The following is a 25,405-nucleotide window of genomic DNA, read 5'->3' as shown; positions in this document are numbered from 1 at the left end:
AAGGCTTGGAGTCATTGTCTCAATGTCTCCAAAACTACTTAAAACTAGACTGGCAGCCTTGATATCCACCTCTGAGGGGATGTGGGTGAAGCAAGCAGGACAGGAATGCCACTTTGTGGGGCCATTTGAGTGGAGACAGTGGTCACGACTCGAGGCTGGGGCTGCAGCACTTCCCCTCTGGGCTGTGCTTGTTCCACACTCAGCCTCTGCAGCCACACTTGTGCAAACAAAACAACCCTCTGGTGCGTGATAAGCTGCATCGTCACAGACATGAGAAGTGAAAACAAACGTGAGTATATCCGTGAGGACACAGCCTATCTGATTTTGATTATTAAAACAAAAAATACTCACAGAGCAGCTCTGGCATGTGTTGCACTGCGAACACTCCTACAGAGGCCATTTGGCTCCCCGTGCTCTGCCCCATCACACAGGAGGGGTGGCTGAACACCCTGCCTTTCTTTAGCAGCCAAAGACCAAGAGAGCTGAGCTTTATGTAATTCAGCTGTCCTACATTTATCTCTACCTGGCAACGACTTTGCCGTGCTGGCTGCGTGCTGCACGTTCTGTACCTCATCCGTAGCAGCTTTCTCTTTGCATTTAGAGCTGAGAACATAACGATGTCAGATCTTCTGCTTAAGATCTAGCTGAAGGGAGCTGATGTCATCTCTTTTCTTTCCCCTAAACAGCACAGACTCATCTCGCCTTTGTCTCAGACTCGGGCTCTCTGTCCTCATCTTTCAGTACCAGCACAATTTATCTTTCCTCACCCATCTCTTGACTCTTCATCATTGATGGTGATTTGGCAAGCAGTGTTTCAAAGAGATGGGCTGAATATTTGAGATGTGGGGAGGTGAAGTGACTTGCCAGAGGCAATAAGGCAGCTCCCTGAATGCCAGACTTATCCTCAAGTCTCCAGGGTCTCATAAAAGTGCCCACATCACTAGGGCACTCCAAGTCCCTGCAAGTCTTCGTCCATACCTCCCACCAGCCCTCTGCATCTCATCCTCACTGCTCTCCTTCTCTCCATGCCCCATTCCAGGCATCTGCTGGTGGCTTCTTCACCCTCACCTCATGCCTTGCCAATATAGCATCCATACCCTTCTCTCTACCTGCCTTTTCAAGAATTTCCTTCTCTGCCAGGTAAGAAGAAGTGGCTCCATGCCATCTTTCCATGTCCACCTTGTACTGTTGCAATTCTACAACAGGCACAGATTTCTGTTTGAATAGCAAACTGCTACTCAGCTTCCACTGTGAATAGTAGCTGCCTAGGGCAGGCATGCTCACAGAAAAGATCTTTGCTTTCTCTCTTGCTAAAAATAATCAAAGAAAAGGAAAAGTCAAAAGCTCATCGTGCCCCAAAGAAATGTCTGCATCACCATGGAAAACTTTCAAATATCTAAACCAAGATAGAGTGGCAGGGTAGGAAATTTACAGATCAAAGGTTTAGAAAAATGCAAAGTTCTGTTTGTGTGATGTAGAACCAGAGCTGTTTGCTCTCCTCAGAAGTAGTGAACAGGCCAGTACACTCCTGCCAATATCGTGTTGCCATCAGCATTTGAAAGCTGAATGCCTCTCCTGCCTGTTGCAAGCAGAGCTAGGGCAGGGATTATTTTAATGGAAATGAAGCTTTCTGGCTACTTCACTCACTCCCATAAAGCAGCTGGGGATACTTAGGCATAACTTTGGAGAGGCATTCTGAGGTACATGCTAAATATTTGGCCCTGCATACAGCAGCGTGGGTCCCCTAGGATCAAATCCTCATCAGTGCATCTCCATCACTTTTTTATAGGCTTTGGTTTCACCAGGCAGAAACTGAGATGTGCTCCCCATCACACTGCCAGACATGTGCTGTGTGTCATGCACAGCGTGCGCTCCGCAGCGTTTTGGTGGTTTGTTTGGTAAAGCCCAGTGAGAAATATGTTTCCCTGGAAGGAGAAGAGGTCAGACTGAGACAGCTCAGGCCATTGCTGCTGGTTTTCTGTAGCACCATATCAATCTTACTCAATAGCACCAGCGCAGATTTGTAGGACATAAAGTCATATACCTAGCAAGGATTGCGAAATGAAAAAGGAACTGGGTAATTATGATATTTACAACAGTTTTCAAGTAATACAAACATCTGACTACATCTTTAAGGGCAAGGAGGATATTTTTAAATAAACATGCTTCCTTCCTGCAACTAATAGATTGCAATAGCAACTGGCAGAAGGACTCATCTGTTATTTTAGTTGTCTTCATGGTTTCATGGGTTTTAGCTCTAACAAAAATATTTAAAAGAAGGTAGTACCTTCTGTTGTAGGGAAATTGTCAACGCTATTTTTTTTATTATTATTACTATTATTATTCTGGCATACATTTATTTTCAGAAGCCTAGAACATTTTGAAACATTTCCCTTTTCTATTCAAGTGTTCAGTGATGGATTCCCCTTTCCCCTTCAGAATGGCTATTCTTTTTGTGTACATAACTTAACATAGCCCCTCCAGAAATTTTGGAAGTCACAACGAATAAGAACACATTTTCTCCTTAGCAATTTTAGCCATTCCTTTCTTTCCATAAAGCTAAATATGTAGATAAGTTATAACAAATCCTTATTATTTTGGGTTGGATTTAACAGGGTTATTGAAATAAAAATATCTTGAGCTTATGTGGCTGAAATGTACCGTGAATCTGAGATCTTAAAAACACAAGAGCCATTGAACCACATTAGCAATTATTAGGGGAGGAAAAGAAAGTAAAACGGAGGAGAAAAGCAGTGAGGATGATCAAACACATGGAGGAGTTTCCATATGAGGAGCAAAGAAGGGGAGCTTTGGCTCTTCAGCTTGGAAAAGAGATGATGGAGAAGGGATATGGCATGGGTTTATAAAACTGTGAGCAGCGTAATGAGGGTGAAGAGGGACTGAGTATTCCCCTTCCCTTCCAGCACAAGAATGAAGGGATGCCACATAAAACTAGCAGGTTCAAAACGAGCAAAACCAGATGGCTCTTCATAAAGTGTATAGTTAAGCTGTGGGGTTCCCTGCAGGAAGATGATGCCCGTGGTGGTTACATGGGCATGAGGGGAGCTCCTGAGCATAAGCGATTGATGGCTGAGAGAGCACCCCAGGGAAGTGCATGCCTGTGCTGTTCTTACTCACTCCCTCACACATTTCTTTCTGGCCACAGATAGAGGCAGCATACTTTGCTCTGGCCCTGCATAGCTGATCTTATTTTCATAATTGCTTCCTGATAGAGCTATCTAAGTCCCTTTCTTTGCCCCAGCTGCGTGCACAATCTTAGGTAGGGATAGGGCTGTTGTTGCAGATATGTTTATAAAGAGGTGCTGATGTCAATGATTTACTCAAATACGCACAGCAAATCTAATCAGCAAACTGCTTTGGCATTAAGAACAGGGAAAGATGATAAGAGTGTCAAGAACGAGGGAACAATTCAGTTATTTTAGGGTCTTGCAACAACTGGCACTGCAATAACACGCTCTGTGAAACTCTTGTTTTGGAAAGAAAAAGCCTTTTTCCATGTGAAGCTCGGGCCTTGGCAATGTAGATGATGGGTTGCTGTCTTCTTCAGCCCATGCTGGCAGAAATATGTACTTGACCAATGTCAGCATTAAGACGAGTGAGACTCACTCCTCATCCAGACCACAAAGGAGTAGACTTCCCTGCAGTGACCTGCCTCCAACACGGAGCCTGTACATAGCCCTTTGGAAAATATTTTGCTGTATTTAGCATTTCATTAAGTGCATTGTGTAAAATGAATTCTCCATTACGCCGTGCTGTTCATCTGCATGTAATACCGATGGTAATTGATTTTCTGATGATGCGTGAACTGCTAATGTAAAACCTCGGCGGAAGACTTACAGGTGAAATCTCTTTTCCCTGCAGACAGCCTACTTAATCTGGTTTTATACAGGAGAAGGACGTTTAAAGGAACTGGAGGGGGCTAAAGGTGAGGCACCATGGTTCCCCGTACCTGTGGGGTGAGTTAGGGCCCTCTGCTCGGGATGCAGCCCCAGCCAGGCACTGGTACCAGTTCACCTGTGGCCCTGTCTTCATGCCAGCATGTCTGATGTCATCAGTCAGATTGATGATATCAGAGTGAACCTGTGTCCCACCAAGGGGGAGCAGTGCATGACCTGGCTCCCAGACGTGTGGTACCCACAGCACCACCCGGCCGCAGCTGGGCCGCGAGCTAGAACCCGCCTCGAAGCCTCTTTTCGAGGCCCGAGGCCTCTTTTCAACACGTTTTTTCAATACGGAGTTGCTAACACAAGCTCGCGGGCAGCTCTGTTAGCTGCATATTCTTCCACTTAGGCAAGAGAAACAAAAGGCGCTGTGTGTTTGTGTCCACACACAGCTGTGTTTTTGTCTCTCCGCCTGCCGCTTCCCCGGCCTGGAAGCCGCCAGGCCTGACGCTGCTCCCGCTTCCAGTCGCATCGACGGCGGGGCGGCGGGCTCACATCTGGGTGTAATTACTGCAGCAGCGTCAGGATCAGGCCCTGCGTGCTGAAACAACTTCTCCTGCTTCGCTGCGAACGCAGCTGAGGGCAAATATTGCCTACAGTATCTGCTGATGCTGGAACACTGCAATTACTTCTGAAATCTAACCTAATTACAGTTGCTGAAGAATTTTCTCCATCCTCTCTGGCTCATTTGCAACTCTCCCACATTCTCCTTTATGTCTCCTTTCTTTGAGTCAATATTTACCTCCTCAGCGCTCTCTTCCTCTGCTTCCTCCCCTCCCATAAGGCTCCGTGCGAGCAGAACAGCCCAGCCTCTGCCACCAGCCTGCACTGACAGCCGCCGTCAGACACGTACTCCAAGGTTTAAGAGTCAAAGCTTTTGACTTTGCAAAAAACAACAGAACACCTCACCAGATTTCACATTGGTGAAGTTGTTTTCTAAGGTTTTTTGATTGTGTTACAGCACTGTCCCGCAGTACTCACAGTGAAAGCAGAACTGCGTGTTGCATGAGTGTCATGGAGAAGAGCTGACAGTGACAAAAATGAAGGAACCGGCCATGAAGAAACTCATTGCCATTGACACAATAAAAAGGAAATGAACTAGTCCAAAGGAGAAAAATAAGTTTTGTAATTTGTATATATATATATACTGTATATATATATATATATATATACTGATGACAATGCTCAAACCAAGTTTAAAAAAGCAAGGCAATTGGCTTTTAACTGCATGATTAAATTCAATGTACTTGTTTACTTTGTTTGTTTGTTTTATTACTACCAAGAATTTAGCCTCTCTTTGGGCAGGGGCGAATACCTTGAGGAACATTTCTGTTGTCTCATTGACAGCTAGTACCTACTGGCCTCTGCAGTATAGGCAAAACCAGTCAAAATATTGAAAGAGATGATGAAGAAACGATGCTCGCTTCCGGTAAACAATACGTAATACCTGAATGGATGAATTCAGGGGAAATTCTGTGCCCTGGAGGTGCAGGAGATCAAAATCAATGGCCAAAGTAGTCCTTTCTCACATGTAGGGCCTGTATAAGAGAACATAATGAGAAAGATCTTGGTGTGTATGCTATAAGCATCCTGAAGCAAAATCTCCTGAGATAATTTTTTTCAAGTTAAGCATCTAAATTCAGACTTACACATTCTCTTGATACTGATAGCTTCTTAATCCTTTGAAAATCATAAACGACAGCAGCATTTACATACAAGGGCAGGTCCATATGCCCCTAAGTCTGAAGATTTTTTTACTACTTCTGTTATTTACTTAACTTTCACATTTGAATTTTCCATAGTTTTACTAATTTGCGCTAAATATTTTGAGCTGAAGTTAAGTGCAAGATCAGAGTGCTGCACAGAATCAAAGAAAGCTGAGAAGAATTTGAAAGAACGAGCGTGGCGGTAAGTAGCGTGCCAACAAGGTTGTGAGAAGTACAGTACTCAGAAAAAGAAAAAGGAAAAAAAAAAAAAAGACAGAGAGAGAGCAATTAAGAAAGAATTTGGGGAAATGTGCAGAATCCTGAAAGTGATGATGAGCTACAGGCCTAATCCATCTCCCCCTGAAGTCAGCTGAGAGGGGAACCAGCCTGCTGTTGCAATGGTTTGCTGCACCTTCCTGCTGCTGATTGAGAGCTTCTGGAAGTGGTAGAAGGTCTCTTGAAACCTGCCAGGAATTAAAATATTTGTACAGATCCATAGATCCATTAATGCGGTTGCTTTCCTTAGTCAAGGTAAAACTGAAGATGCTGCGTTTGCATTGAGGCTTTGCCCAGCTGTTCTTAATTCAGTTGTGGCACTACAACCCTTTATTATCTTCCGTCTCACTGAGACTTCCAGCGAAAAATAGCCGATCCTTTACAGCCGGCTTTGAGCTTGATCTTCATTTTCTTGAACAGCTCTCAAAGCTAAACAAGCTTGATCAGCCTGATTTCAGACCAAAGCCTTTCTTCCAGGTACAGCTGTGGGGTAATTCCTTGCTCATATGAACCAGCACAGGAACAGGACTTTGCTGCAAGATGTGCTCCCAGCCCAGCGTGAGAGCCTTGTATGGGCCAGGAGGAACCAAGGCCACTGCCAACCAGAGGATAAATGGATCATCTTGTCTTTCCCACGCGAGGAAGAATTATTTCCACAGCCTTGAGCTTGGGCTCTCCAGGCTGACACACACATGCCGTTTGCTCTGCAGCAATTGAGTGCATGTGTTCAGCTCACACCGCAGAACAGTTTTGCTTCACAAGAAGGCTGCAAATGCTCAGCCTCAACATTGCCAGGCAGTGCTAGGCTTTAGGGCTTTCTGTACAACCAGCAGCATTTTCAGCCCTTCCAGACATGAAATGTACTCAATGTATAGTCATGTTTTTCAACCCATGCCTTTTTCTTCCCTCCTCCTTGCATTAACCACTTCAAGAAAACCTGCACACCCTCCTTCGAATAAGCTGGAAAAAATCAAACCCTCAGGTAGGTTGTACACGAGACTGAGCTCTTCCATGAAAACCCTGGGAATGGATCCAGTAGGGTGCATTTGAAGTCTTTTTCTCTGTGGCATCTCTCTGCCTTGCTTTGCTTCAGCAGCAGTGCTGCTGGTTGATAAGTATGCACCACCTCTCCCTCCCTCAGGAAGTTGTAAGCCGCAGAATGAAAAATAATGCTGATGCTCTAAAGACCATTCCTCTCTGCAAGAAATTTCTGCCAAAATTGGTTACAGAGGTGTATTACACAGAGAAGCAGTTCCCCACATCTGCCCCCATGCTCCCACTAGGTTTAGCTGATGTGCAGTTTTTCCTGGTGCCGTCTCTTTCAGCACAGAGGGCAGAGAGATAAGTGGCCCAAGGTCCTTCCTGCCCCTGAATAAATACAGGGGTAGAATTAATTAAATTAATCCTTGCCCATCTCCTTCTTACTGGAAAGCTTAAGAGAATAGCTTCATATTCAGTGTAATTCGGTCTGCTCTTTGAGGGTCCTTTATTCTTTTCCATCATGCCCCCTCTCCCACCATGCCACCCAGGACTGTAGCATCACTTCTGCCATTTATGTTGATAAGAGGATGATTATTTGGGGGATGATTATTTTGGGACCGCTTTTTCCTCCTCCACAAATGCTGATCCAGATCTAGGCTTCACGCATAAGTTATTGGCTGCAAATTGCATCCTACTTCCCCACAACATGTACTGGCACCCACTAGAGGTTAAAAGCAGTGGCACTGCAGAGGTGATGCCCATGTTTCTGGGGTGCGGTGGCCAGGCTGTGGCTCTGGAGCTTCTACTCCTGCCTTGAGGGTTACACCACGTGGCGGCGGTGGCACTGCATAACCCAAATCCCTGGCAGTGAGAGAAAGCAAAGCCAGCAGGGTTAAGCCCAGCATGCCCCAGCTGAACTCGCACCCAGCCCCACAGCCCTCCCACCGGCTCGCCACAATGGAGCAGCGGGGTCCCGGGGGAGCCGCTGTCCCCTCCTGCAGCCCTCCACCCTGGGAGGCACCTATCTTGTGGTCGGCGGCCCATTGAAAACCCCGGCGTGGCATTTCTGGGCCGCGAAGGTTGGCCAGCCCATTCTAGTCGAAACAAAAGGCATTGCGACTCCTGGTGCCTGAGAAGTCATTTACCAATATTTTGCGATTATAAAATGATTTCATTTTCAAAATTGAATGCTGGGCTCTTTCCCCAGAGCCCTTGCGCGTGGCACCCAGCGTAGTCCTTTGGTTAACTGCCAAGCCAAGCACGGCACTGATAGCATTCAGTTATTTTCCATTTGCCACTGGACTGGAGGAAGGTCTGCACGCCTCGAGAGGCTGGTGTTTCACAACGGGGCTCAGGTATGCACTGGGAAAACCCTGCCTCACCCTCAGCCAGCCTGCTGGTTGGTGCCCTAATTAAAGTTTACGCTGGTAACCTAGGGAATGAATGAAGAAACACACCTCAACCAGCTTCACTTGCCCACTTGTGCAATGGAGTCCTTGCACATTCACCGGGAGGGAGTGAAAACACAGTACACACGTGGTTTTCCACACGCATCCCAGAGCCTCGCTGACTGCCCCTCATCTCAGTGTTGTCCTCAAGGCAGTCCTCTCCCCAGCTTTTGAGCCTGTGTGACTGTTTCAGGGCAGGGTTTTGGTCCGTTTTCAAGCGGGCTGGACTATCAAATCCTGTGGTATGTAATCATGGGAAGTTCCTTTTCTCTAACCTTACAAGGCTTGAAGATTTGATGTTATACTTCATTGTGCAACACAAGAAAAATACCTCAGGAACAGAAATGTCTTTTATTCCACTCCCCATGTATCTGATGCTTTATTCCCTCGGGCACTACTTGTTTGCCAGAGGATTGTTTAACCACTGTTTGACAATTTCCAAATGGGAAAAAAAAAAAAAAAAAAATCACGCTGGGTTTCATCCAAAGGAAGGGAGGAGCTTTGCAAAGTTTTGTATTTAATCTTGCTTAAAAGTAAACAACTTTACCCTTTCAACATTAGTCACGCCTGCTGGATAGAGCGCGGCGTAAAGGCGCTCGGCAGAAGAGCGCGGCGCTTTTCCGTAGCCTGTAATTGTGAATTAATTATTCGCAGTCGGGACTGAGTGCTCCCAAATAAGCGGCTGCCTGTGCCACAGTGCCCTGCCGGGATGGAGCAGCGGGGATGGAGCAGAGGGGATGGAGCAGAGGGGATGCCCACAGCAGCCTTCAGCCCACTCCCCGTGAGCCCTCTTTTGTCAGAGCTTTAGAAAGGAAGCAGGACAGCTGGGAAAACCCCACCGCAGGTGGCAAAGGAGCCTGCTCCCGGCGTAGCAATGGGACAGGGGGATTTGGGGCCGGGGGCAGCCCCCGTTTCTTGCCTCCCCCCGGGAGCAGGGAGCCCCCAGACCGCTCTCCAAAGCCAGCAGCAGCGAGGCGAAAGCAGCAAAGGGCTGCAGCGCGCTGCCTCCTCTCCCAGTGGCTACTCTTCGGGCGGAGAATTAGGGGAGAAAAATAAAATAAAATAACGTAAAGTGGGGAATAAAAGGAATGACCTACTTTGCAAAAAGGGAAAAAGAGAGAGAGAGCGAGCGAGCTGTGTGTCGAGGCTCTGCTCTAGTTGCCGGTGTGGCGTTGCATAACCGAGCCCGGAGGTACCGCCGGTGCCCGGCGAGGCCGGGAGCCAGCCCGGGGGTCGCCGGGGGTCCCGCTGTCCCCTCACTGTCCCCGCCGGCTGTCGGGCGAGGCCGGGCCGGGCCGGGCCGTGCCGGGCTCCTCCTGGGCGCTGCCCGGCCCGGGGGGACCCCGGTGGCTCCCGGGGTGGCCCCGTGCAAAGCCCCCGCTGCCGGCTGGGGTCGTTGTGCAAGCAGCCCCGATTTCGGGGCTGGGTTTTTCGGTCGAGGTTTTATTTGATTTTTTTTTTTTATTGGATTTTTTTTTTTATTTTTTTTCCCCTGCTTCCCCTTTCGTTCTCTTTCCAGCTTCTCCTTTTCTTGGATCCTCGCCTGTCTCCTCCCACAGAACGAGAGAGAGAGAGAGAGGAGAGAGAGAGAGAGGAAAAAAAAAAAAAAAAAAAAAAGGTCACGTATGTTTGGAAAAATATGTAGGTCAGTGGAACATTCCCTGCACTTGTGCAAACGGAGCCGGGGAGGGAGAGCTCCTCCGCAGCCCTCTCGCTCCCCACCTCCCAGCCCGGCCCTCCCCGAAGCCCGGGCGCTCGGCGGCGCGGCGGGGAGGGGGGACCCGGCGGCGGGGGGTCCCCGGTACCCCCCCGGCTCCGCTCCTCGGCGAGCGGCGGAGGGAAAGCGGAGCGGGCGAGGAGCCGGGGCCGGGGCCGGGGCCGCCCATGGGCGCGGGGCTCGGGGCTCGCCCCCCCAGCTCCGGCGGCTGAGCGGCTCCGGGGCGGCGGCGGCGGCGGGGGCGGCGATGCGGGGCCGCCGGGGAGGATGCCCCCGCCTCGGCCGCCGGCCTCCAACTTCGCGGCCAACTCCCGGCCCCGCAGCCCCCGCCGCCGCGCGGCCAACTTGATGCCCCAGCGGCAGCCCGAGCCGGCAGCCCCCCCGGCCCCCGGCCTCCTCGCCCCCCCGCGGCAGCCCGGGCTCCCGGCGGCCTCCCGCTGCCGGCGGAGCCCCTGGCCCCGGAGCGCCCGGGTCCCGCGGCGCCCGGGGCGGCGGCAGCAGCGCGGCATGCGGCGGCCCCGCGCACCATGAGACGCGGCACCGGCACCGGCACCGGCACCGGCAGCGGCACCGGCAGCGGCAGCGGCTCCCCGGCGGCGGCGGCGAAGAGTTTGCCGGCTCCCGAGGCCGGCCTCCTGCGCGGCTGGAGCAGCGGCGGCCGCTGCCGCAGCGGCACCGGCAGGCACCGGAGAAGCGGCGGCAGCCAGCCCACCGGCACCGGCACCGGTACCGGCACCGGCGGCGGCTCCCGAGCCCAGGTGGCCACCGCGGACAGCAGCAGCGGCAGCACCGGCAGCAGCAGCGGCGGCGGCACCGGCGGCGGCGGCTGGGGCATCCCCGCCGCGCTCCCGCAGCAGCGGCAGCCCAGGTAACGCCGCGGCCCCGGCCCTCCCTCCGCCCACCCGCGACCCCACATCCCACAGCCAGAGGTCCCCGTCCCCACGCGTGTCCCCTCCCCGCTCCCAAAGTTTCCACGGGGCTGTAATGCCGGGCAGGCTGTCCCGGTCCCCCCCCTCCCCGACGGGGATGTCCCCTTTGGGGACACGCGAATGTCCCTCGCCGTGGTGTGGGGTCTGGGGATGGGGAAGGTCCCCGTGGGGGGCAGAGGTCGTGCCACCCGCTGGAAGAGCCCTGCTGCTGCTGCCGCAGCCCCGAGCCCGGCTCCCGCTTGCTCCCCGTGTTCCCAGGAGGGGAGAGGCTCGGATGCGCTGCCCAGAGGCAGCTCAGGACGTCCCCGGCGAGGAGCTGTGCCTCCCCACGGTCACCTTGCTCGGCTGTCAATGAGCAGGCACGCTCGCCCATAATAAACTTTCCTCCGTACTCCTCGGCTGCCTGCAGGATGGCAGTTTACTTTCACTCGAGTGACTCAGAAATAATTAGCGGTTATGAGCGCTGCAGCCAGCAGAGGAACTTTCATCCTCTCGCCTTGCTAAATCTCCGGGAGGGCTGCAGGGCTCCCCGGGACGGCCACGGCTCACCCCAGCTTTCCATGCCCGCTCAACAAGTGGGCATCTTTCACCCTGCCTTTTCTCGAAGCGGAAAATGATCGCCCTCTCCCACGCTGAGCAAACTGTTCCTCTGTGTCCCCTGGTTTTAGTTTGTTTGGTGGTACCGAATAATTACTGTTCACGCTTCCCAGGCGTAGCCGGCTCGTGTGCTGAGCCGTGGCTGATTGCTGAAAGCCGGTGGCTGGCAAAGGGCCCGATCCTGCACACACTTCTCTAGGTGAATGTTGACATGGAGTCACCCCACAGGGATGGCCTGGGAACAGGGAATCTCCAGGGGATGTATCTCCACTGAACACGTGAAAGGAAATTAAGGTTTATCCCGATCCAGGTGTCTGACTCCAGGGTGATTCCCCAAGCCAGCCACGCTTCTGTGCCCTGCCCCAGATTGTGGAGGCGGTAGGCTTGCCTAAAATTGCTTTCCCTCACAACTAAAGACTCACAGGATCGAACCCATAGACTGCACTTGAGAGAATTGCAACTGTTGTCCCATTTTCTAGCCCAGCACTTGAAGGCGTTGCTATTTTATCCTCGGCAGAAATGTTATCTACAGTTAAAATTACCTAGTGCTTTCGAATACAATGCTCCGCTTTCAGGTGCTTATGCATTTGCTAAGCTTAAAACTAGGCTGACATTTTCCGGGTTGAGTATTTGCTGAAGACAGAATCTCTTTGGGAAGTTTCAGATAAAATGGTTCAGCTGTTCCCGAGAATGTGGTGAGAGGAAAATGTATTCTTTGGCCACGTATCTGACAAAGATGGTTTAGGTATATTTCATCCTACACAGGGAGACCTCAATCTTTGTTTTTCTGTGAATCTGCATTTTTTGGCTCCGTTGGAAACACTTTCATTGAGACTGCTGAATTCTTGTGGCTTTGTGCTTTGGAGCAGGAAAAAGATACTTGGCTTGGGATCAACCTTGTGGCGGGGGTGTGCGTTACGTTGAGCCTACGAAAGCCTTCCAGAATTTGCCTCAGTTATCATTTCATCCCGATGCTCAGGTTGCACGCTCGTGGTGGTTGGGTGTCGAGGGTTTGACCGTCGCACTCGTACAGAGGATGCTGAATGCCCCCCATTGCTACACGCTGAGCTACTGCTCATCCTCCTGGGATGAGCGGACTTTCCACCACAGATCTTCTTTCGACACATTGCTGCTGCGGTGAGCGCTGTAGGCAGTGAAGACTGTTTTGGCTGTGTCCTTGGTGGCTGGGTGTGCCTGCTGGCATGGGGACAGTGTGGAGAAGGAAGAGGAAATGGCTTAATTCGCATGCGTTGGGACAAGAAATGGTGGGACTGGAAGGGAGAAGCGGCAGCACTGGTGATGGAGAGATGGTAAAAGTGAAGAGCAGGGATGCTGGGTTAAGTGAGAGGACTTGAAGGGGTCATTACTTGAGAAAGCTTGGGAACAATGTGCAGGGGAAGGGCTTGAACTGTAAACAGAGGTGGAAAACCCAGACCAAGAGAAAGAATGGTTGGCAGAAAAATGTGGTGGGAGCCTTGCAGAGGGTAGGGGCAGAAGATCTGAGCCTGCAAAAACAGCAGTTTCCAAGCTTTCAGCAATTGAATTGTGGCACTACTGCTTCTTCATCCTTCTCATCTCCCCCCTCACACTGCCCTCCACAGTCCTCAGCCCCTTCCTCCCCTTCTTCACCCCTCTCTCCACTCCCCCATAATAACTGTCTTCATCTCCTTGCCATGAGGGGCAATGCTGATGCTCCAGTTGTGCACCTTGGACCTGGAGAAGGGCAAGCTCAGTTGTGGAGCCCAGGAGTCATGCTGAGCCCACGGGGCTGTTCACCTCCTCATTCTCTACCCTGCCATCAGACAGCACCCCAGAGACCCATCCTGCTGCCTGCCAGCCTTTTTCTGGCACTAGCTTTGCCACAGAGAGGTGGTGACTTCCTATGCCCCACTTAAGTAACACAAGACTTTTGTGCTGTGGACCTCAAGGAGTCAACTGGTGACTCCTGCCGGAAGCTTATATGGGTTTTCCACTTTTTTAACTGGAGGGGGGAATTTATAGCTCACTATATTAAGAATAAATCAAAATAATGAAGTCCTGTGAAAACAAAAAAGTAAATAATCATGTAGCCGGTGTTGCATCATAACTCACTCGCCTAATATAGGAAAATTAAGATCAGCAACTGATTGTTTGTAGCTCTAGCATTTTTTAAGGATAGGACGTTTTGCATAGCAAACATAATAATTTAAATAGTTGCCTATGTTCAGCCTTAAGTTTTGAGCAAACAAATTTCATCACTATACAATTGATAATTGGCAAACATAAAACGATTGAAAATGTTTATTTCAACTGTTTATTTTATGAGTACTTCATTTCTTTCCTTCCTAAGCTGGATGGTATAGAATTTAAGTAACCTTCATTTGTTTATAGTTCTGCTTTCAGGCTCTTAGGGCAGATGCACTTGAGTTGCAAATTTCATAGAGATTGTTATTTGTATAAAAACCAGTCATCTTCCTGAACTTGGCTTAGCTTTCTGTTGATCCTTGGTCTTATTAAGACTTGTTTTTGAAAAACTAGGCTGAGGCCGTGCAAATATTTGTATCTTAGCTAACTTAATTCAGGCTGGAAGTTTAACAGAAATCAGCATCAGCTGAGACTGGCTCTTTTGTTATGAGACTGATACCAAAGTTTGAAAAGGAAATGCCATACAATACTATTTAAGCAGAACATATAGACGTTTATATAGCATTGCTCTTGACATTACAGAGTGTGTGTTTTTTTTTCTGTTTGTGTATTTGTTTGTTTGTTTGGGGATGGGTGGAGGCAGGGGTAAGATCTGCTATGTGCCACACAGGGTATATATCCTAATATATCACCATCTGAATTCAGAGATGCAAGAGTCGTGGTGCAGGAAGGACACTGATGTGATGTGACCCCGTAAGTTTGTGTTAGAAGCATCTGAGAAAGTGCAAGCATGGTTTTCACTCTCTGCTCCTTGCATTTATCTTGTGGTGACTCAGGCAGATGAGGCTGAGGGGTTTGGGGGGACACCTTTATTGGACTCGTACACATAAATTCCATATGCATTTTTGGGGGGCAGGATTAAGTGCTGTTTTTTATGCTTCACTTCTTGTGTCTCTTCCTCTGAAGGCAAACCATGATGCACACCTCAGTCCAACCCAAACGTTGTGTTTAATAACGCTTTGGTAAAGACACTTCTGTTCCTTTATCCAGGGACCATGGCAGAGACCAGTGTTTCTTGCATCCTTAGGCACCCCTGAAACTAGGCTGAAAAGCATCAGCCTGACAATTCACTTGTGGCTTCAGAAGAATAAAGCTCTCACAACAGTTAGGTCACCAGTGAGCTTGGACCTTTGTCACTAGGAAATAGCATTGCCACACACTTTGCTCTCTGCTCTCTCGGTACCTGCCTGTTGTTCCTTGTCCTGTTCTTCATCTGCAAGCTCTTTGAGGCAATGCCACTGCTTTCCTCTGTGCATGTACAGCAGGTGCATGCCCAACTCTATGCCAGGAGCTTCAGGATACTCCAGAAATGACCATGTATGTGGTGGGTACAGGGAGGTTCACTCATCTTCTCCTGCTTGGGCACAAGTTGGTAAAACAGGTGGTCTTTTGCTATCCTGATAATGATAGAAAGTGTGTTTCGTCTCCATTACCCCTCCATTCTTAGGGATCTGTGCCTCAAAACCAAAATTGCTAGACAAGTGAAATGATGATATGGAAAAAAAAATCTAAGGATGTTTATGTGGGTTTGAGATCAGAATGGAAATTTGGAAGTTCAGGTATGAACCCTCTTTGTTATTTCAAAACGTTTAAGGAGTGCCAGCATGACAAAGCATCATCTACCTGGACATTTCAACCAGCCTTTCTCTTTGAGCATCTTCCTGTCAGGTGAATGTAATATGCATTGCATTCATACATAAAGTGTCACGCTTGAAGTTAATAAAGTGTGTGTTACTAGAGGCAAAGTCATAGAAATTCATTGCTACAAGTCACTGAAGATGCAAAAAGTTAGATTAAATCTTCCATAAACAACTCAGAAAATATCAATACAATATTCAGATGTGGGTTTAGGGAAAAAAGGGGGGGTCAAACAGAACATTTGGAGTTTCTAAGAAAAGAATTGAAATAATAAAAGAAGGAAAATCATTATTTCAATGTATAAACTATGATGTACTCATATCTTCAATACCATGTGTTGTTGATCCACCCGTTTCAAAAGTGTATGGAGGGAGGAGATTCAGGGAGGGGCAGCAAAGGTGATCAGAGGAACAGGAAGGCTTCTGCACAAGTGACAAGGCTGATAAAGCAATGAGAAGCAGGAAAGGCAACAGAAATCTATAAAATTATGCACTGCACGGAGAAGGCAAGCTGGGGATGACTGCTCTCAGAGGGGACATAAGGTGAAGTAGGCAGTTGTTGGGACTGAAACAAAAGGAGGTGGCTCTCCGTGCAGTGTGGCCAGGCTGCCGAGCTCCTCGCCACAGGATGTGGATGCTCAGAGGTTACATCAGCTAATGAGGTGACTGGATGAGTTCATGGAAGAGAAATCCATCACGGGCTATTAAACACAAAACCACTGCCTCTGGCTTAGGAAGTTTTGAGCTGCAAATTCTTGGAAGCTTGGTGAGTCTCCTGAGGAAATATCGCTGTTGGTTTGCCTTGTTCTTGTAGGCGCTCCTTGGCACCCATGGCTGGGTAAGAAGGTCCCCATGGCTGCGTGTGCTCTGCTAAATGAAGTCTGTCGGAGCCTGGCCCCTGTAGGATCCCCAGTCCAAAAGACTTGTGGTGGCGTGCATCTTCCTGCTCAGGGCTGGCCCCGTTATAGCATATTTGCCGTGGAAAGAGCTGGTTTGAAGAAACTAGTTGAAGTGCTCCAAAGCAGAGCCAGGGGATGAGCTAAAGCTTACGCAGCGATGGAAAAAGCAGGGTACAGGGCTCAAGCTCGCTCCCTGGTGTCCTATTATTTAGCCATGCAGACATGCCAAGCATAGACAGTCTTATCTTCTTGGGTTCGAGTAGGTTCAGAAAGCAATTACATTCACAGAAGCAATCCCATCAAGAGGCATTGAATACTGAGCCACAATGCCTGGCTGAAGAAGTCTCTGCTGGGAGACTGAAATATTGCCACATGCCTGCCCCCTTTGCAAAACCTTCCCAGGCCTTTGCTGCTGCCTGGAGTCAGAGAGAGGATCTGGGGCAAGATGGTTGTTTTTCCTGACCCGGCAATGTTGTAGTTATAGTTTTATCTGTCTGTATGAGTAGGTTTTGAAATTCCAAATAGAGAATGGGAGCACATCTTGGAAATTAAATTCTTAACCTATCCACAGTACTTAAAACACTGGTTCAACAGCCAACATCTTGTTGGCTGCTAGTTACTAAACCAGACAATTTTATTAATCATCTGAAAAGCAGATTTGAATGCCCTAGATCATGAACACCATGGCTGTTCTGAAGCAAAAAACTGTGTATTACTGATTGCTTAATCAATGGTCAAAGTATAATGCATTCACATGTACGTGTATTTCCTTGCTAGCTTTTAGATGAGATCAAGTGATGTTAAAACAGCAGCAACAATCTGAAACTCAGCAATGTGCAAGTCCTTATGATAATTTTTAAAAAATTTCTGCATGCTAGCTGGTAAGAAACTCAAATGCAGCACACAATTGAACTGCATGAATGCCTATATGTATTTTAGGTCTATCTTATGCAATCAAATGGCAGGCCCTTACACCGAGTGTGTGAGTGGTGTTGCATAAGCAACATAAGCCCAGGGAACCAGGAGGAGCTCCAAGAGCACTCCTGAATCCTGCATTTCCTGCTGGACCTCATTTAACATTATTTATTAAGCAATATTAACCTCTCTCCCCAAGAGTTATCTTGGAGCAGTGTTACTGATTTCATTTCCCAACAAGCCTTGCTTTTTAGAAACGTCATCAAACTTTTCAGTCAATTGAGCAGTCTAATGTCCTGATAGCCTTGAATTTTCTGTAATCAGCACTCAATCAAGTTAAAAATAAAAACACATTAAAACGAAAACCTTGAGCAGGAAAATACTTGTTTTTCATTCTCATTTCTAATTCGGTACCCATTCTTAAAGCCCATCACTATGATTTGTTCTATCTTGGGAAAAACAAGTTATTATTCAAGCGGCTTTTATTTTCTTTAAAAATAGACAATGCTGTTCCATCGTTAGGAAGAAAACCAGAACAAGAAAATCAACTTTAACAAGCTTACAGATGGCAGTGAATTTCTTTAGCATAATTTTAGTCCTGCAGAAAACAATAATTGAGTTTGATTATTTTTTATCGTTCTGTCATTGATGAACCAAACCAACCATTTTTCTCTTGATTCACTCTTAGGTGTGTCAAATTGTTAAGACAGAGGGCTCTTTTAAGAAGGAAGCTCCCACCTGTAATCTCTATATCAACAGGTGAATGTGACTGTGCAATACCTGAGAATTGCTGGCTGGCTGTCCAGTCAGCAGCTGAATGAATCCAGCTTTGAACACGTCCTGGACTTATTGGTTGGGGTGGGATGATTCTTATTAATATGTCAGGGAGAATTGATACAATATTTCCTGTACTATGGATAAGATTGGTATTCTTGCAAAGTCTTGCAGATAATAAGTATTATTACTGTGTGCAATGTGATCAAGTGAAGTCAGGATATTTTTTCTGCTATTCATAGTTCTCACACAAAATATCTGCTTTGTTGTTTTTATTGGTAATTCTACAGATTTTACTTGTGGTATTTTGTCTGTTCCTGGTTTTGACATCTAAAACAGTAAAAGGTTTTAAATTGGAGGCTTTGCATTTGACATACCCACAGTCCAATTATACTTCCAGTGAAAGCTCCTTTAATTTATGATTTATAAATGGGAAAACAGTTATGTGATTTCTACATGGACCATTAAGGCCACTACTTAGACAAAATCTTCATCCTGTTCACCAGATGAGCATCTAGCTTTTAAAATTGGCTTTATTTTTGTTACCAAGGTCGGAAGAATATTTTCAATCTGGTTATCTTATGCTTTGTTTTCAATATTTTAATACAATATCTGTGTAAGATACTTTCTCTGTCTTTCTGCCTGAAAACAGCCTAATCAAAGAATACTTCTGTGAACCACATGAGTGCATTTCCAACAATTTCAGCAAGAGCAATACAGATACAGAATAAATAGGTCACTCATATTCACTGTTGTAGTGATAGTATTTTTTTAATAAGAAAGACTGAAGAATCTTATTTGTTTTCTGAGCCATCACTGAAGTGGATGGAAACTTTCCTGGAATAATTCTGGACCTTTAATTTGATTATTTGCAAGGTGGCATGAGTCTGTTTTTTCATCTTTTCTCTTTCTTTCCAGCACAAAGGGCCTCATTGTCAGCTGATGCACACTGATATATCTCAGCTGGTTGTGGCAATTACATTTATACTGCCTGGCCCCTAATATCCATATTCCTTCAAAAATGCAGTCTTTCTCAACAACAGAATATCTTGCTATACCTTGCTGTTATTCAAGTATAGGAAATAAAGCTGCATTTGGTGTCTATCCTGCTGTCCTCATTAAGGCAAAACTCCTACTGAAATCAAGAGGAGTTTGGCTTGACAAAGAACTACTGGCTTGAGCTTTTGAAAGAACTAAACTTTCTCCATCCTTTTTTTTTTCTATTTTTCTTTTTTTTTTTTTATTATTTTGTGTCTCACCTTGCATTTTAGCTGTTCCTTCTCCTTCTTTTATAGCTTTTCATCTGTAACTTTCTTCATGAGGATCTTTTTATTTTTATTTTTTTCTTCAGTCAGACCTTAGGACCTTTTGGTTATCACCTTTCCCCCTCTTCCTTTCTTCTCCCCTCTCATTACCTCATTCTCTCTTTCAGGTGTTCTTCTGTTATCTCCACCTTCACTGACTAGGGTACCATAAAAAGTTGGTATACATCAAACACGTGTCAAGGAATTTCACTGGCTTCTTTAGGCTACTTCTACATAGAGTTGCCTATATCAGGCACCCTTTTAGGGTGAAGTAGCAGACTGGTGATTTAGGCAGACGTTTGTTTTCACAAAATTAATCTCCGTAATCTTTCCTTGTATTCTGGGCAGGATCTTAAAAGTTTCTCTGAAGCATTTGTGCAGGGTTTTAGCCGTAAATTGGGTTTTGAAGTGATAAAGTAAATATTTGGCACAGTATTGCAGTCAGAAGAAAATACTTCATGATTTTAAAGTCCGTGTAAAAAGGGTTTTGTTGATGGCAACAAAACTGGAAATCTAAAAAGAGATAGATTTTGTTCATAATTCTTCTACTGTGCAAATATAAGAGCTTAGACCACATATACAATGTCATTGTGCATCACTCCCCTGATTTACAAACTAGGGCAGCTTTACAGTGTAACGTAAGCTCTGATCAGCTATGGGTGTCATTCAGAGCCAGGTATTTGAGGGGGGCACTGAGCAGGAGACTCTGACATGCTAAATACATCACTGGCAGAAAGAGGAGTCACAGTGAAGCCTTTCCTGGGTGTTGATCCATCTTGGTGGTTAGGCTACATTAGGCACTTCCTTGTGCGCTGCAGGGATGTTGCTTCCAGCTGCACTTGGGCTTCCCTTGGATGCCCCGTCCCCACTGGTTCCCTGTCCAACCTCAAGCTTTCCCCCTGCTACCTATTAATTGTTCTCCTTTTTAAGATGGAAAGCATATTGAAAGTGCCAAGTATTGTTATTTTCTGGCAAGTTTGACTAAAATTAAATTATTTTCCAGAAAACCTTGTTCGTATTTGTGAAGTAAATAGTGAGTGTGTGCCTTAATGGATAGCATAGAATTTCAAAATAATGTCACCGGCTTACAGATTCTTAGCATCTGGATCCCTCCAGACATATTTCTTAATGTAAAGGCATAACACTAACGTTGCTTTATTCTTTCTTAAATTAGCAAACACATCTTCTCTTTTTGCAGCAGCTACAAACATTGTTTCATGGTGTCCAGTTTCCTGTTACTCTGGCAAACCTAACGTATAAAAAACTACAGGGTATATACAGAGTGTAATGCCAATTAAAAAGACATTATTTCTTTAATGCAATTTCTATTTGTTTTGTTCAATACTGCTTTCTTCCAAAGAACAATTTACACTACATCTGAACAACAGATTTGTTGTTGCTTACCAAATGGGAAATTCAATAGATTTTTCCACATCCATTCATATTTTTCAGAGGATCCAAGGATATAAGTTTAGTTTTTAACTTTGAAATACACTTTTTTTTTTTTTTCCTGGTCTGTATTATGTATATTTTCAAAGTCATAATTGGCATTAGACTTGCCACAGTTCTCTGCAGATTTTTTCCCGCTGTGAAACTACTAGAGGGTCATCATGCTGGTTAATGAAAGAGCGATGACATTCTTTGTAGGTTGTATTTAAATATTCTTCTATGCAAATTTTTCCTTTTCATGAAAAAGTTTAAAGAGACATCTTAAAAGAAATCCCTTCGAGTTTTGAAAAATGCAGGTTAGATTCATTCAAAATCTAGATATCCAGCGGTGGGAGGTAATGAGACATTTCAAAATTGCTACTGTGTAATTGAGAGGGGATTCCAGATATGAGATGCAAGCATAAAAATTGGGTATAGCTCTTCACAATGCCACTCGTTTTGCAGCTGAATTCCTCAGTACTGTTCTTAGAGTGTATAATCAGTTACGCTTGTGCTGATTTAATCAATTATTCTTGTGCACAAACAAACAAACACAAAATCTGGCTAATTTCAGGCTCTCTTTGAAACACCAGACCTAGAGATTTAACTTACAAAGAAAGAAATATTATTTTCAAGATTCTAGAGTGATTTTAAAAATGGCAAAGTTATATTTGGGAAGTACCATACTTTTTGGTACCGGCAGCTGTGTATCCTTATGCAGAAGTGGATTTGGCTGCAAGACCAATTCATAAATATTGTATCCAAAGACTGCAGCAAGCTTTCATATTTGCAAGAGATAATGTAAAATGTGCAACATTTTTTTCTTCACCCGAAGAAGTCTCAGCTTAAACAGCCTGGTCTCCCAAGTATAGTGAATAATGGCCAACTAACAAAAGTATCCATGGCTTCTTGAATCACATAGACTGGAGACAATTCTGCCTGCCTCCTCGGTGAGCCAGCACATGCAGGAGAAAAGGTCAGCTTGCAGCGGTTAGTCTGAAATCCCTCCTGCACACTGGGAATCTGTGAAGAGGCTTGGAGGGTGGAGATGTCAATAAATAACTTGACTCCTGCACTCGGTGACTTCCCATCTCTCAGTCTATGAGCTTCCAAGCAAGCAGCACTCACTGTGTTACGGGCTGCTCGGGGAAAACAAATGGGAGATGGGGTAAACTCTCATGGCTCCTTTAGAAAAAGTCCCTTTTTTCCCCCCTTGTTTCTAGACCTTTGCTTTAATCTGTGGCCTGAGGAAGCAAGAGGTATAGGGGGGGAGGCAGATGTTATCTTTGGTCTTATGGCTTCTCTCATTCAGGGCTGCTCTCCAGGAAGAAGTTTTCCCCCTTGGGAACACAACAGGTTTCATGGCAGGGGCTCTGTGTGAAAGAACGCCAGGGAAGAGTCTGAGCGTGCCTGATGTATGCTTGACATCTTTGCACAGATTCAGCAGAGCAGCTTTATTCAGGTAAACACTTAGGCACATGCTTTTCATTACCCATTTGTTCAGAATTTCATCCGTCTTCTCCTGAATATGGAAAGACTTAAGCACATATTTAAGGGCTGACTAGGTCCCCGGTTCTGACTCAGACATATACTGCAGCGAGGATGGGCTGGATGGAAAGGAAACAATCATCACAGTGGCACGGCAGCTCAGAAGTGAGGTGTACTGTCTGAAAATCAGCACGCTACCAAATGGCCTCACTTTGGGAGGCATCTCTGTATCTGGATATGGCCCCAAAGAGACAACCTAGCCTGGACTTAATCTCATCTATCCATTTGTTTCCCATTTGTTTCAAATTCCTCTGTGTATGGCTTGGACAATCTGAAGTAGGTTTATAATTAAAACGAGTTTGTTCAGTAGTTTTAAAACTCACCCATCCAGCAACCCAAAAAGAGGACAGTGGTCTTTTGCAGAATACTTTGGGTCATCTGTGCGTAAAGCTTCCCAGGAGAAGGTGAGGATTTAAGATAAGGATTACTTAGACCGCATGAGCCATGGATGGTTTGTGAAAATTATTAAGTATTTGTCAGCACTGAGCACGTACCAAATGCTTTTGGCTCTTTCTAGTTACTGTATTCATGAAAAGCTATGGTTCACAGTTTTGCCTGCAAAATTTAAACTGATTCAGGCACTGATGTAACCTTTTTGCTTCTTTCGAAGGTTCTTTTGAGAATTATGAATCTACATTAACATTTTGCAACACAGAGAGGGAAGGAAAAAGGCACTGAAGAGCTAGTTCACAAATGCTTCTGCAGGTGGATCACTTTTGACTAGGCGGGCATTGTCTGCTGTTAAAGATCTTTGCTGAAAATAATACATGCAGAGGCACAGTGGTAACTTTCTCTAGCAGAGATTGCTAGCAGAATTTATTACAATTTGTATGCAGTTCCTTTACTGGCAGAACTAACAAAGAGGATAAGCTATCCCAGAAAAAAGATATTCAAGGGGGAGCGTAGTAGTGTCAGCACCAATGTTTTCCACATAGGGTTCATTAAAGTTTTTCTATATTCCTCACTGATAATATCCCTTGAAATCTGTAATACAGGTGACACCTAAATCGAAAATCGATAATCAGTTCCAAAACCTGGCCTGACTAATAGTCTTAATTGTTATTTCTATTCACACTTTAATCAGGAATGTGTATACTGTGGAGGTAGCATGTGTTTTTCAAAGATTATAATGAATCCAGAGTAGGAAGGAGTTCAGCTCTGGCCAGCCTTTTTTCTGCATTTTAATCTGGAGTTAATAACTTGTTGGATGTTTCTCTCTAGTCTTGTTTCCCAGCTAGTCTCTAGGTTTCTTTTGGAGAAGTCTGTTTCATGCGAAACTCCTCTTACTCTGCCAGAATGCAACACCTCCTGCAAGACAATTGTCTTAGAGAACAAAGTAATAACTGGGGATTTGTGAAATGTTTCTGGAATGAACTCAGGCAGCATGCCAGCATAGCAGATTCTTCCATTTAAGACCGATTTTCCATTTCTTTATCAAATGTTACCCATTAGTACTAAAGCCATGGTTGCAAGATTGCTTTAATCCATGTAAGGCTCTGCTGCTACTGCAAAAGATGATCCTGCCTTACTCCCATGTCTGGACACTCATTTCTGTTATTTCCCTTGTCCTGGAGCATTGGACCAGACCAGGAAGCTGACCTTGCTGAAATTTAACTTTTTCTGTGTATGGATGGGTTAATTTTTGGCTGTTCTGTTTTCCTATGTTGGTTGATGGTGCAGCCATACAAATGGTAGTGGTGGGGTTAAAGGAGGAAAGCAGGATTTTCTTTGGAGCTGCTGTGGGTTTAAGCCACTTTACAGTGTTCAAAGAATGTTTTTCGCGTGAATGTCCTGGAGGACAAGAGAAATGAGCTGGGTTTTGTCTTGCAGGGAGCTGGTGAGTGAAGAGATGAAGACAATAAAAATATGATAACCAGCAGGAGCACAGAGAGTGAATGAGGAGCAAAGGAGACCAGGAAATTTGAGTTGCAAAGTGTGTCAGTGGGGAGGAGTGTGAGAGAAGGGGTGGAGAAAAAGCCCCCAGTATGAGATGGGTTGAAGAGAGGGTTTGTGGCTAACTGGAAGAAGATAGTGTTGGAAAGGGGATGAGCATGGAGCTGAGCCTGGGAGTAGGAAGGTCAGGGTGGCAATCTGGATGCAGCAGAGTGGAGAGAAAGAGGCTGGAGGAAAAGTCAAGGAGGTCATTGAGCTGAGCAAAGACTGGAAGTGAGGTTGGAAAGCAGAGTTGCTTGGGAAGTACTTGGGATTTGGAAAGCCAAAACCAGAGATGAGCATGTGCTTGTCCTGAAATGCAAGGCTGGACTGGGGGGTCTGAGCTGTGCAAAGACCAGTCAGGATCAGATCAGAGGGACAGGCGGGATGATTGCTCACATAGGCACCTGGGAGGAAAACCTGATGCTGGCAAATTTAGCAAATTTAGCCAGCATTACCCCCATTGCCAGCAAATGCCCACAAAGCCCGCAGGAGAGCATCTCATTCCTGTATCTCACTGCTTCCCTTGTTCCTACATGCAGCAGGACCCTATGCCACTTCAGAGCTTGTTAGCTGAAGTGACTGGAAGTCTGCTGATATTTTGGAAATGCCAGAACAATGCCAATAATGAAGATTTTCACTTTGTGAAAGACCTAGCGAAATCACATACTCACAGAAGCTGCATTAAATGCTACGGATGCAAAGTCGAGCACTCAGAAATTAGGAAATAGTATAATTAAGTCTGTCTGTGTAATTTTAATTTATTCACTTCCTGCATATTCATTATGATTCACTACTTAATGATTTAATGATCACACTACGCTCAAATAATTTTTTTTTTGTTTCTTGTTACCGGTCATTTTAAGTTAGGTTAATTTGCTGGCAGTTCCCAATCAGTTCCCTGAGCCACTGCTGGCATAAACTGGGGGACAGGGAGAGGATGGGAACCGCTTTTGTGACGGCAATGCTGACTTGTCCTGGCCTAAAATAATTCTGAAATGATGACATTAATCTACATGTAGTAGAGTAAAAAGTTCAGTTTTATTAAATGTCGGCAGTTCTAGGCTGATTTGTAAGTTGGATATCCGTGCTGCGAAGACCATACTCCTGCAAAGCTGGATGGTCAAACTTTTCTAGAGAAGATAACACCTCTCCTTTTTAAATCTTT

General features: G+C 46.0%; 1 protein-coding gene across 5 annotated transcripts in view; it reads left to right on the top strand.

Annotated features, from left to right (window-relative positions):
- Positions 1 to 9,986: 9,986 nt before the first annotated feature.
- Positions 9,987 to 25,405, top strand: part of NPAS2 (neuronal PAS domain protein 2) — a 100,279-nt gene continuing 84,860 nt past the window's right edge. For 2 of the 5 annotated variants that reach the window (XM_068680475.1, XM_068680484.1), the window contains exon 1: positions 9,988 to 10,958. In XM_068680475.1, coding sequence (XP_068536576.1) covers positions 10,618 to 10,958 — 341 coding nt within the window. In that variant the 5' untranslated portion in view covers positions 9,988 to 10,617. Of the gene's footprint in view, positions 10,959 to 25,405 lie in introns of all 5 variants that reach the window. The other 3 variants (XM_068680466.1, XM_068680463.1, XM_068680493.1) reach the window with 3 other exon arrangements.

This window comes from Anas acuta, chromosome 1, assembly GCF_963932015.1.
Source record: "Anas acuta chromosome 1, bAnaAcu1.1, whole genome shotgun sequence".
Classification (NCBI taxonomy): domain Eukaryota; kingdom Metazoa; phylum Chordata; class Aves; order Anseriformes; family Anatidae; genus Anas; species Anas acuta.
Note: the sequence above shows the minus strand (reverse complement) of the source record. Positions and strands in the feature narration are given on the sequence as shown.